This window comes from Engraulis encrasicolus, chromosome 16 (genome assembly GCF_034702125.1).
Source record: "Engraulis encrasicolus isolate BLACKSEA-1 chromosome 16, IST_EnEncr_1.0, whole genome shotgun sequence".
In the NCBI taxonomy this organism is placed as follows: domain Eukaryota; kingdom Metazoa; phylum Chordata; class Actinopteri; order Clupeiformes; family Engraulidae; genus Engraulis; species Engraulis encrasicolus.
In genome coordinates this window covers 50,599,152-50,611,491 of record NC_085872.1, presented here as the reverse complement: position 1 = coordinate 50,611,491, position 12,340 = coordinate 50,599,152, and the positions used below count along the sequence as shown (strand labels likewise).

General features: G+C 46.3%; 1 protein-coding gene across 1 annotated transcript in view; it reads right to left on the bottom strand.

Annotated features, from left to right (window-relative positions):
- The window catches only part of clstn2a (calsyntenin 2a), a 335,228-nt gene extending 325,893 nt beyond the window's left edge, over positions 1-9,335 (bottom strand). Inside the window, exon 1 of the mRNA XM_063219781.1 lies at positions 9,081-9,335. Within this exon, the coding sequence (XP_063075851.1) occupies positions 9,081-9,225 (145 nt within the window). The 5' untranslated portion in view covers positions 9,226-9,335. The remainder of the gene's footprint in view (positions 1-9,080) is intronic.
- Positions 9,336-12,340: the final 3,005 nt, after the last annotated feature.

Sequence of the window (12,340 nt, the reverse complement as noted above, 5' to 3'; positions counted from 1 at the left end):
TGATAAACCAAATACACATACAAACACAATGCCTGGTACAAAGTCAAAAACTCACATTCACACACAAGCATGCATCTCTCTCGCATACAGTCTACTCTACATGCATAACATACACACCTGTTTTTGAGTGATAATGCACATTAAAATGTATTAATGTAAATATATGTACCCAGTCGTGCCACCGCACCGCGGAACCGACACCTCATTTAGAAAAGTAAACGAGGGGAACCGCACACAGGCAAGCAATGCATAACACCGCTATGCTAATGCCAGACATATAAGCTTAACACAGTTCAGCCAACATAGCACAGTGCGTGCATGCATAATACCGCCATGCTAATGCCAGCCCTTGCTAACATAGCACGACAGCACAGCACAGCGTAGCACACATAGCACAGCACAGCGTAGCAGACACAGCTTTGCTCAGCACCGCGCAGTCCTTCCCCCCATGTGCCCTTTAGTCAAATCCCATGAGATTTATTTTCCTAGCCCCACATAATCTAGAAATCTGTAACTTCTGACAGTTACATCAGCTCAGCCTGCCTCACGCACCCCGCACTGTACGCGCCTCGCCTTACACTACGGAGAGAGAGAGAGAGAGAGAGAGCAAAGTAAAGCAAAAGTAAGCAAAGAGAGGAGAGGAGAGGAGAAGAGAGGAGAGGAGAAGAGAGAAGAGGAATAGGGAGGAGATGATACAGAAGAAAAGGAAAGGAGAGGAGAGCAGAGCAGAGCAGAGGACAGGAGAGCAGAGGAGAGGAAAGGAGAGCAAGGAAGAGAGAGGAGAGGAGGGAAGAGGAGAGGAGAGGAGAGGAGAGGAGAGGAAAGGAGAGGAGAGGAGAGGAGAGGAGAGGAGAGGAGAGATGGAATAGAGGAGATGAGGAGAGGAAAGGAGAGGCGGAATAGAGGAGAGGAGAGGACAGAGGAGAGGAGAGGAGAGGAGATGAGAGGAGAGGAGAGGAGAGGAGAGGTGGAATAGAGGAGAGAGAGCAGGTAAAGTAAAGCAAAGAGAGGCAATGCGAACTGAAGGCGAAGGGAGGTGAAGTGAAGGCGCAGCACAGAGCAGCACGGCGCGGCAGCGAGGAGCCGGAAGAGATAAAGACACTTGACAGCTGTGATCTCTGGCGAGCCTCTCTAGTCTCTACTGCTCTGTGCTGCTGCTGCATTAAACATGCTGCTTATCAGGGCCCAGCCTCGCCTCAACCAACACACAGCTGGCCCTGTCAAACCAGGCCCCGACACACACACACACACACACACAAACACACACACACACACACATACACACACACACACACTCTACCACTAATGCCCCGACAATATTTAACAATTGATGAGGTCACAGATAGAGACAGCCCAACCAACCCCCCGCCCCGCTCTCGCAGGATGCGAAGATGAAGTGTCAGACTTGGAGGATAAGAATTTAGCATATGCACACACACATACACACACACACACACACACACACACACACACACACACAGGATAAGGATTTACCATATGTACACATAGCTGTATGTACATACAAATGCACCCACTGTACATGCACAAACACATACAGTATGTACATACACCATACACAAATGTGCACAAATACACGCATGCACACACACACAAATAGACATACCATACATGCACGTGTGTATGTGTGTGTACACACAAACACACATATTCAGCATGTATATACATGTACCTAGGACTGGGTACCGAAATTCAATTCTTTGATGGAACCGAATTAAAAGCTAAGGTTCTACTTGGAATCGAAACGTGCCTTGTCTGTCGGTTCCACGTTTCGTTTCCTGAAGTCTGACTGTCAGAGCCAACAAATGTGTGTTTAAGCACGCGGCCACAAGTGTCACAAACTGACCACGCTCCTCCTCTTCCCGTTTCGCACCTCATTTAAACGATTGATAAGACAGCTGATATTCAACCAGCTGATTGTACTATTGAGAAACAAAAACATGCCGTCGAAAGCGTGGCTATATTTCAGGAAAGTAGATAAGGAAGGAGCGCGCTGCAATAGCCTATCTGCGATAAACTAATAGGCTATCATGCAAGAATGGCAATACATCCAACCTGTTCAAACACCTGCTCTTGCATTCGATTAACTTGCGTGCGGAGTAGCAGCATCTTTACAACGGCACCGTCAACCTCAACTATGCTATACCGTCAACCTCAACCATGACCTCGACTCTTCAGGAAGATGTCTCTGACTCCTTGGAAACATGTTTTTCCATGAAAAGAGCTAACTTAGAAAGAACTGGTCTTGTGTTGAGGACGCACAAATGTAGCCTATTTAGACCGTCGGTTTAATTCGAGGGAACAAAGAACACAGCGAGAAAAAAAGATTTCCTCTCTATCCGGCTGGATAATAACGCCATTGTTTAGGCTTGAAGTAGCGGCCGCTTAAGGTTAAATAACTGTGGATTGAAATAACATATAAACGTGCCGTAAAAAACTGTAAAAAGCTAAGAATCTCAGCTTTCGAACAAGCCCTAACACATGTCTGTAGGTCTAGGTTAAGGAGATCGCTGGCTGTTAGGAAAAAAATGACGAGATTAAAAAAATGGTTGGAAAGCGCTATTTTTTCACTTGCAACAGCGGCCGCTTACAGTTCAATAACTTTTGAATGAAAGAACATAAAAACGTGCCGTAAAAAACTGTAAAAAGCTAAGAATCTCAGCTTTCGAACAAGCCCTAACACATGTCTGTAGGTCTAGGTTAAGGAGATCGCTGGCTGTTGGGAAAAAAATGACGAGATTAAAAAAATGGTTGGAAAGCGCTATTTTTTCACTTGCAACAGCGGCCGCTTACAGTTCAATAACTTTTGAATGAAAGAACATAAAAACGTGCCGTAAAAAACTGTAAAAAGCTAAGAATCTCAGCTTTCGAACAAGCCCTAACACATGTCTGTAGGAGAAGGCGATCGCTGGTTATATATATATTTAGGCCTATATGTCGTTTAGATTAGGACTCTTTAGCTTAGATTCACCATGGCGTGAAAGCAGTGTTGTCGCGGCTACTTGCATCAGCTGATCATACGGCCCAGTTCTAGTCCCTGTATGGAAATGCGTGCGAGACAGCACCATCGAGACCCCGTCAAGTTTCATGAATAGCCTATTTATGAAGCCTAGTTGTGTTAGAACAGTTCTGCAGTACCTAGTAGAAAAGCCCCAGCTGTCGACAGACTGGGTAGCGTAGGCTACATTAAAAAAATCATGTCAGGCACGCTTGACATAGGATTGGTACCAGAAGTGAAGTTGCACCGTACAGCAGAACAATTTTAATCAGACATGAGTACATTTATCAGTATCAAAACCGTTTAATATACTTGCCAAACCATGCCGAGAGGACAACTTGCAGCATGCAATTATTCATGAATGCTGTATAGAATTAAATGCCTTTAACCCGTCATTGCTTAAGTCACGAGGAGCTCCGCCTTGTGGCAGGCAGGGAAACTCATGATTTACAGACCCGTTACGCCATCTACTGGCCACTTTGGGTAACTGCAGATTTAATTCAGGGTTTCTAGGAACCGAAAATGGAACCGTTCTGGTACCGGAACCGAAACGAAGGAACCGGAAATGGAACCGGAACCGAAAATTGTCAATCAATACCCAGGCCTACATGTACCATACACAAACGTATGAAGTAAATGTTCTCTGTGTGAGAGTGGAAACAGTCCCATGGTGGCAAATGTGTCAGGCTACCTGCATCCCAGCCTGTAGCAACACAACACACACACACACACACACACACACACACACACACACACACACACACACACACACACAAAGAGCCATCCTGGCCTGTGGCGACAGATACCTCCCTGTGGCTGGCCTGTCTGATGAGCAGCGCTGCATTCATTTGTGTGTGTGTGTGTGTGTGTGTGTGTGTGTGTGTGTGTGTGTGTGTGTGTGTGTGTGTGTGTGTGTGTGTGTGTGTGTGTGTGTGCGCAGTGAGAGAGTGTGTGTGACGTACTGCAGAGGTGTCGTCATCATGCGTCAAGTGGAAACACACATACAGTACACACACAAACATGAATAAACTCATACATAAACCACACACACACACACACACACACACACACACACACACACACACACACACACACACACACACGTTCTCTCACTTACACACAAATACACACACACTCGCGCACACGATGACACCTTTGCAGTGTGTGTGTGTGTGTGTATGTGTGTGATGGTGCTGGTGAGCAGCTGGTGGCTAGTGATGGCAAAGGGGCCACACTAATAAATGGGGTGTAGAAGGAGAACGAGAACGAGGCTAACGCAGACCACAGAGAACACACCTGCACACCACAGGAGAGGAGAGGAAAGGAGAGATGAGGAAGAGAAAGGAGAGGAGAGGAGAGGAGAGGGAGAGGGAGAGGAGAGGAAGAGAGAGGAGAGGAGAGGAGAGGAGAGGAGAGGAGGGGGAGAGGAGAGGAGAGGAGAGGAGAGAAAGGAGAGGAGAGGGAGAGGAAGAGAAAGGAGAGGAGAGGAGAGGAGAGGGAAGGGGAGGGGGGGGAGAGAGGAGAGGAGAGGAGAGGAGAGGAGAGGGAGAGGAAGAGAAAGGAGAGGAGAGGAGAGGAGAGAAAGGAGAGGAGAGGAGAGGAGAGAAAGGAGAGGAGAGGAGAGGAGAAGAGAGGAGAGAAAGGAGAGGAGAGGAGAGGAGAGGAGAGGAGAGGAGAGGAGAGGAGAGGAGAGGAGGGCTAACAGGGACCAGAGGGTACACACCTACACACCTCCCGACGCCCCCACAAGGGTGATGTGAGGAGGGGAGGAGAGGAGAGGACAGGGGGGCAAAGGGGGGGCAGCTATTTCGGGACACTGTCAGACAGAGGGGGAGAGCGGGGGCACAGAGAGAGAGAGAGTGGAAGAAAGAGAGCCGTGAGGGGTGGAAGGGGAAAGAAGAGCAAACCTGAGAGACGAGCAGAGAAATGGACACACACACACACACACACACACACACACACACACACACACGAGAGAGGAGCACAGAAATGCACACCAAATGACCTCAGCATATGACCTGAGTTTCCCTGGCTGCCTGTCCCAAATCTCAGCTGCACAGCTGTCTGCCTGTGTGTCTGCCATCAGAGGTTGTCTGTCTGTCTGTTGGCCTCTAGCTGTCTGTTGGTCCACCTGTCTGTTGGCCTCTAGCTGTCTGTTGGCCTCTAGCTGTCTGTTGGTCCACCTGTCTGTTGGCCTCTAGCTGTCTGTTGGCCTCTAGCTGTCTGTTGGTCCACCTGTCTGTTGGCCTCTAGCTGTCTGTTGGTCCACCTGTCTGTTGGCCTCTAGCTGTCTGTTGGCCTCTAGCTGTGTTGGCCTCTAGCTGTCTGTTGGCCTCTAGCTGTCTGTTGGCCTCTAGCTGTCTGTTGGTGCTGTGTATCCCACATCTCAGCTGTACAGCTGTCTGTCTGTCTGCCATCAGGGAGGGATTGGGGTTGAAAACCAGTCTGGACATTTGTGGCATTGACCAACTCCTCACACATCACAGTCCCCTGATGTTCTACGTCCGATATTATGGTTCACTCACTCCACAGTCTAGGTCTATATTAAAAATGGACTAATGCTCCACGCCATATAAATTGAGGGTCAATCACAAAGTAAAATCAAACGAAGAAACAAACAGTATCTGCCCCTGGGGACTGTCGGTCCACCAGGAAAATGCCCTGTACTGTACTGTACTGTACTGTACTGTACTGTACTGTGCTGTATGCCAGATTACCAGTCCAGCCCTGCCTGCCATCATAGGGGTCAGGGGGCAGTCCTACTATGGGCCTTCCTGTATACACTATGTATCCTCTTGCCTGTCTGTCTGTCTGTCTGTCTGATTGTCTCTCTGCCTCTCTGTGTGTTTGTCTGTCTGTCTATGTGTCTGTGTGTGCTTGTCTGCCTGGCTGTTTCTCCATCTGTGTGTACGCGGCGTGCTATACAAATAAACTGGTCTTGCCTTGCCTTGCCTTTATTGTCTTGCCTGCCACCTTGTCTTAAACATAAACAAGTTCAAAAGTAATAGAATAGCAATAGACTAGATTAGTAATAGCCATGGAGTGTTAGCAGCAGTGGGGTGATGGGTGAAGTAGTGGGTTATTCTTTAAGTTGGAGTGTCGTCACAATCACGTATCGTAATCACTACAAAATGTAGAACCTGTGCTAGCTGAAAGTTTTCCCCCATGTTAACATGGTGGCGCTCACTGTCACAGAATGTCACATGAAAAGTGTAAATAAAGTAGGAATCATGGCAAAACATTGCCAACATTTGGGGGCGCTTCACCACACCACTTTGTACAGCACGAGACAAGTAGAAAGTAATGAGAATGTATCCAATTTTTGTATCTTTTCGACAGCGTACCTTTCTCTCCGCATTTTACCACATCAATATGGCGGAATGCTGGCATTCATGTGAACATTTCTGGATGTGCGACTTAGTGAATAGCAATGGGGTTGGTGAGTCTAGCAACAGGGTGTGGCACACACGCACACATTTGTGCTTCTCACCAAACTCACACACACACACACACATACACACACACACACCCCTCTGTGCTTCTCTCCAAATTCCAGTCTCATGCTCTAGTCAGGGGGGCTGATGCAACCTCCTCCAGCCCAGGAGCCAGGAGAACACTGCACTCTCCATCTTCATTACAAGCCAGCAAAAAAATACACACACACGCACGCACGCACACACACACACACACACACACACACACAGGTTTCGTCTTCATTTCAAATGAGCCTGCTAACAACACGTGCACGCAGGTGGTGCAATTGGCTGGCCATGCAGAGACGTCAGCTGCTGCTAGCATACAGATCACTGCTAGTGGACATGCACACACACGTGCACACACACACACACACATCCTGCTTCCTACCCACTTTGGCACTTACAATACACAACACCCCGCAACACACACACACACAAATACACACACACACACACAGCCCTCCATGATACGTGGTGTTCGATCCACCTGTTCGACTGCTGTTCTCGAAGCCATAATTATGAACCTGGCGCACCTCTCATGGGCCAATCACGGCTTGAATCACCCCCCCCAACAGATTATCCATAAGGGCCAACCATGGCACAGTGCCCAGGAGCACCAACCATTTTTGACCAGTGAGGGGGAACCACAACACATAATACAGTACAGCACATAATACATCACATTCAGTGTCATTGCTAACCTATGACTGTTTTTAACTAACTTAATGCCTACACCTCACCTGACCAACTGTAGGTACTGCTTCCTCTGCTGGACCCTCCTCCTCCTGCTTGTCACTACACTTCTTTTTTGTCCTAAGTAATCAAATAAAATCCTTGTGAAAAGATTCATGAACCCACTTTTAAACAAACACTAGGACTAGAATATAGCCACATGTTGCAATGATGAAGGCTAGCCTATTTAACAGAAGAAAATTAATTATGCTATGACTGACCTCAGGACAAATACTACATGGTGACAAAAAAGCACAGATACTTAGCTTTACTTAACCTGCTCTAGGACTCCATGTCTTCTGTCTCATGCAGCGTTTTCATTAATTAGTGACAAGCAACAACTATAGCAAGCTTTATAGCCACCAGGCCACAGCAACTAATTACAATAGGAGCCATCACCAGCATCTTTCCATTACTTTTCTCATTCCCATGTTTATTGCATGTATCTGCCAGGGCTTTATTGTTGGCTACTACTACAGACAATTAAAACTTGCACTCGAAAAAAAGACATGGGAGGGGAGAAGGAGATAGGCCTAGGCCAGTGATTCTCAAAGTGTAGTCCGGGGACCACCACATGGTCCGTGACAGAGCTCAGGTGGTCCGCGAGGGGATTTCTATTTTACCAAGACAAGCTAGGAATAGCCTAAGCTGTAACGCGAGCTAAGCATACACAGTAAATTTGCCAGTGTTAATTTTGCAGTGTTAAGGCTTATTAACACTATTGGAGTAATTCCAACACCAAATGGAGTGAGATGCTCTCCAGTGTCAGTGACAAATGAAGTTGTTAAATTGTGTGGAGTTAGAAGTACTCCAGAGAGCCCCCGCCTCCTCGAGGTGATGGAGTTTGTCTGCGCCATTGTGCTCCCCAAAACTGCTTTACTCTTTATAGTGTTAGCTTAACACTATACATCTAACACCAGTGTTTAACACTGATCTGGAGCAGGACCAAATAGACACTAGAACAGTGTTAATTTTAACTCTTTAAGTGTTATTTTAACACTACACAATTTACTGTGTAACATGATCACTATGTTCACAATAAGACAGGCTTGTGAATGTGAATAGAAAAGTAAGTGGTCTGCACCGAAATTAGCAGTGTCAAAATAGCACACATCAACTGTCAAATCGTTCCCTGAACATTTGGGGAGACAAAATGGTCCTCGCTCTGAAAAAGTTTGAGAAACACTGGCTATCTAACTTGGCGAACACCTAATGATGAAATTGCGTTGCGGTGATACATCAATAGGCCTATGTAGGCTACTTGTCGAGGTAGCGAAATAACTTCTTATGTCAGCCGTCTTTTTCTTTTTTTGATGGCAACATTGTCTCTGAGGCTCATAATAAATGTCAAACTCAGAGGGAAGCAAGTATGCCGTTTGAGTTTTGTATTGCCATTACTAGAGAGATGAGTCACTTTTGGCACCATGCATGGACCACTGCTTTCGTGTGGCTACCTGGCCGCCTGTTGCAGTCGATAGCGGCATGGGTCGTCATATCACATATCTCCGAATAAACCAAGGAATCTACCTATCGTATCTTAACAGCTAATTTACAATGTTTAAAATGAATGGTACCACTGCGTGTGACATATCACAACCGTCCAGACTAAATTTACGCCCACGGGAGACTAACGAATTAAAGAGGTAGGCATAGTTATTAGCCTAGCATTAAAAAAAGTGTTGAATGAACAGCTATATTCATTAGCCTAATGATTTTCACCACACAAGATCAACCCATGTTACAAAAACACAATGACTTGGCCAGGATCAGAAAAGAGAATTCCCCTTTTGAAAATGCTTTTACAGTACAGAAATACACAAAATAAAATATAAACCTTAGGCCAATACTGTCCTTACCAGAGGGAAACTCAACTTGGTCGGCCGCTTCGATATCAGGCGAGGGTGACGTTTCGTCAATCGAAACAGCCAAAGGCGGGATAGATAGTTCACAACCAAAAAGGAAAGCGGGTCCGAAGAGATACCCCAACGTGAACATGTCCATTGTGTTGGATATCACAGCAAGTCCGACCGTCAAACACTGGTCAGAGCAGACGAGAGGAGACAGCTGCCATTCAACGTGTGACAGTCCTCAACTGTCAGCTAACGGACATCGAACACTCGTAAATTCAAACACATGTGATATTCCCCCAACCATCGCGTGCTCCCCTCCTGGCTTTCAGCAGAGCCCTCCTAGAGTAACTGTGCTTTCAGGACCAATGACGTATTCAGGACCATGGACAGAGCAAAAATCATAGAACTAGTGTAGGCCTACCACAATGATTTCAAATGTCCATCTTGCATAAATAATGTAACCACAGAAAACACTGTATGAAACCCCAATGAAGAATAATATTTTTTCTTGCATTCAAATACAGTATACACAAAGAATAAAACGGACATAAACAAATAAATGAAACAAAAACAATTGTTTCACATTGCATTTGCATTTTTTGTAATTATTCTTATCATTTAATCAATCCAGGGGGACAGGACGGATTACAACACGGGCCAACTGGGCCCAGTCCCAGGGGCCCTAGAGCCAAGGGGGCCCTGAATCCCAAGCCTCCATATTTCCATTGTCATATTGTGTCACCTTTACGTAACAACTGTATTTTCACATTTTCTCAGGGGACACACTCTAAACACCCAACAACTTAGGGTCTCGAACATCTGACCTAAAACTCGTGAATCTTTTTGTAAACTAGCAAAACCAATTGAGGGAGTGATTTGTTTATTATTTTATGTGTATATGCATATGTTTTTGATGATTTTACTTTCTTATTTCATTTCATTTTATTTTAATTTAATGTTTAATGTCCTGTCAGGGACTACAGATGAAAATTAGCCTGAGGCTAACTCTGGTACAATGCATGAAGTGGCGAAATTTATGTTTTAATTGTACATGGTCCCAATAAACTGAATTGAATTGAATTGAATTGAATTGAATTGAATTGAATTGAATTGAAAGGGAGGCCTTTCTTACTGTCTGGCCCAGGGGCTCATGGAGTCATAATATTACTTTCCTAATATTCCTTGCAGGGGGGACATGGGATTTCCAATTGTTTGCCCATGTTGCCTATGTCAGGGTCGCATGAGCCTGTGTGTGTGTGTGTGTGTGTGTGTGTGTGTGTGTGTGTGTGTGTGTGTGTGTGTGTGTGCGTGTGTGTGTGTGTGTGTGTGTGTGTGTGTGTGTGTGTGTGTGTGTGTGTGTGTGTGTGTGTGTGTGTGTGTGTGTGTGTGTGTGTGATTTCCTACTGTTTGCCTGCGCTTCCTCATCCAGGGCAGCTGACGTGGGAAGGGGGGGTCAGAGGGCTCAATCGTCCCGGGGGCCCCAGGCCCAGAGCGAGAGGGGGCCCATTATTGTTTTTTTTGCTTTTTTTGTTATTACGTTTTATGCATTGGATTTGGGGGTCCTTTCAGATGACTTTGTCCTGGCCCCGGCCAGAAGCTGCTTGCGGCCCTGTACTGCCTCCCTCCACACACTCACTGTGACTTTACATTATAGAGCCCTAGCAACATGCCAGCTCTCTAGTAAACACAATAAATACAAAAATAAATAAATAAATAATTGAAAATAAATAAAAAAGGGAAATAAGAAACAGATTGGAAATGACAGAGAACACTGAGTGTTTTTAGCCTCTCACTGTGAGTGTGATTAAGCCCACATATCAGCCAATCCCAAGCCTTAGCCAAACATGAGTCACTGGGAGAAAAAAGCTGAAGAAATCAGTTGGAGGATTTGGAGATGGAGGAAAAAAAGAGAAAAAGGGCCCAAGTGAGAAACAGATAGAGCAGGAGAGAGAGAGAGAGAGAGAGAGAGAGAGAGAGAGAGAGAGAGAGAGAGAGAGAGAGAGAGAGAGAGACAGAGAGAGAGAGAGCAGGAGAGAAAGAGAAAAGACGCCAAGAAAGAGAGACAGCAGGAGAGATATAACGGGGAGAGAGAGAGAGAGAGAGAGAGAGAGAGAGAGAGAGAGGAGGGGGAGAAAGCGGGGAGAGAGGGGGGGAGAGAGAGAGACAGAGAGAGTAGAGAGAGAGAAGGGGGAGAAAGCGGGGAGAGAGGGGGAGAGAGAGAGAGAGTGAGAGAAAGAGCGAGAGAAAGAACGACAGGCCAGAGGCTCGTGTGAGAGTGGGGCGGGAGAGGCCAGGAGTCACTCTGGGCGCTGATTAAAGTGTGTGAACATATGTTTACCAACGCTAATCCCCCCCCCCCCCCTGCACTTGAATAGGCTCCGTCACCACCTCACAGGCCACCATCAACACACGCCAAGTTGCTGTCACACTCCGGAAAACGAAAAGAGGCCACCAGAAAAATACACAGCGCCTGTCGATCAAAGGAAACAGGAGGCTGTTACTTTAAACAACATGTCACGAGAGCTTAATTTGGGGAGTCACACAATGTCAAATGGAAGTGATGATTTTATTTATTTTTTCCAGCCTTGTTGTTCGTTGCAGTTAATCCCTTTAGGTACTGCTGTTTTTGTCATCTTTATTGTTGTTGCTGCTGTTTTTTTTCTTCTTCTGTTGACTTTGAGGAGATGAGAGAGGGGTGTGTAGAGAGGGGCGTGTAGAAAGGAGGTGAGAGAGGTGTGTGTAAAGAGGGGTGTGTAAGAGGGGTGTGAAGAGAGGTGTGTGTAGAGAGGCAGTTTCTAAGGAGATGGCTCCCGTGTCCCCAGGGGAAACAGTGGTGTTGTCACTCTTCACAAGGCCAGCTCCCCACCCCATCGCTAGCCCCCAAACGCTAACCCAGACTGACCCACCGTCTTACTCACTCATCTCACAGCTCCCACGGATGTTTATCTTGTCTGCTGTTGTCATGGTGTTTGTTTCTTCTTGTTTTGTTCCTTCGTGTTTTTTATGTTTTATTTTATGTTTTTCAGATAAAGTATGCCAAGAAAACAATGGAAATAGCCAAGTCTCAAAAGGACACAAGCTTGAGGCATGTTCCATAACGTCTGACCAGGCCCGCCGACAGGGGGGGGTGTACAAAGAAGTATGTTGCCCTCGGCCCGCAGGGAGATAGGGGGCCCATGATTGGATCCCTATTACATTGTATGTATTGGGTAGGGGGCCCTTTTAGATGACTTTGTCCTGGGCCCAGTGAAAGTTGTCAGCGGCCC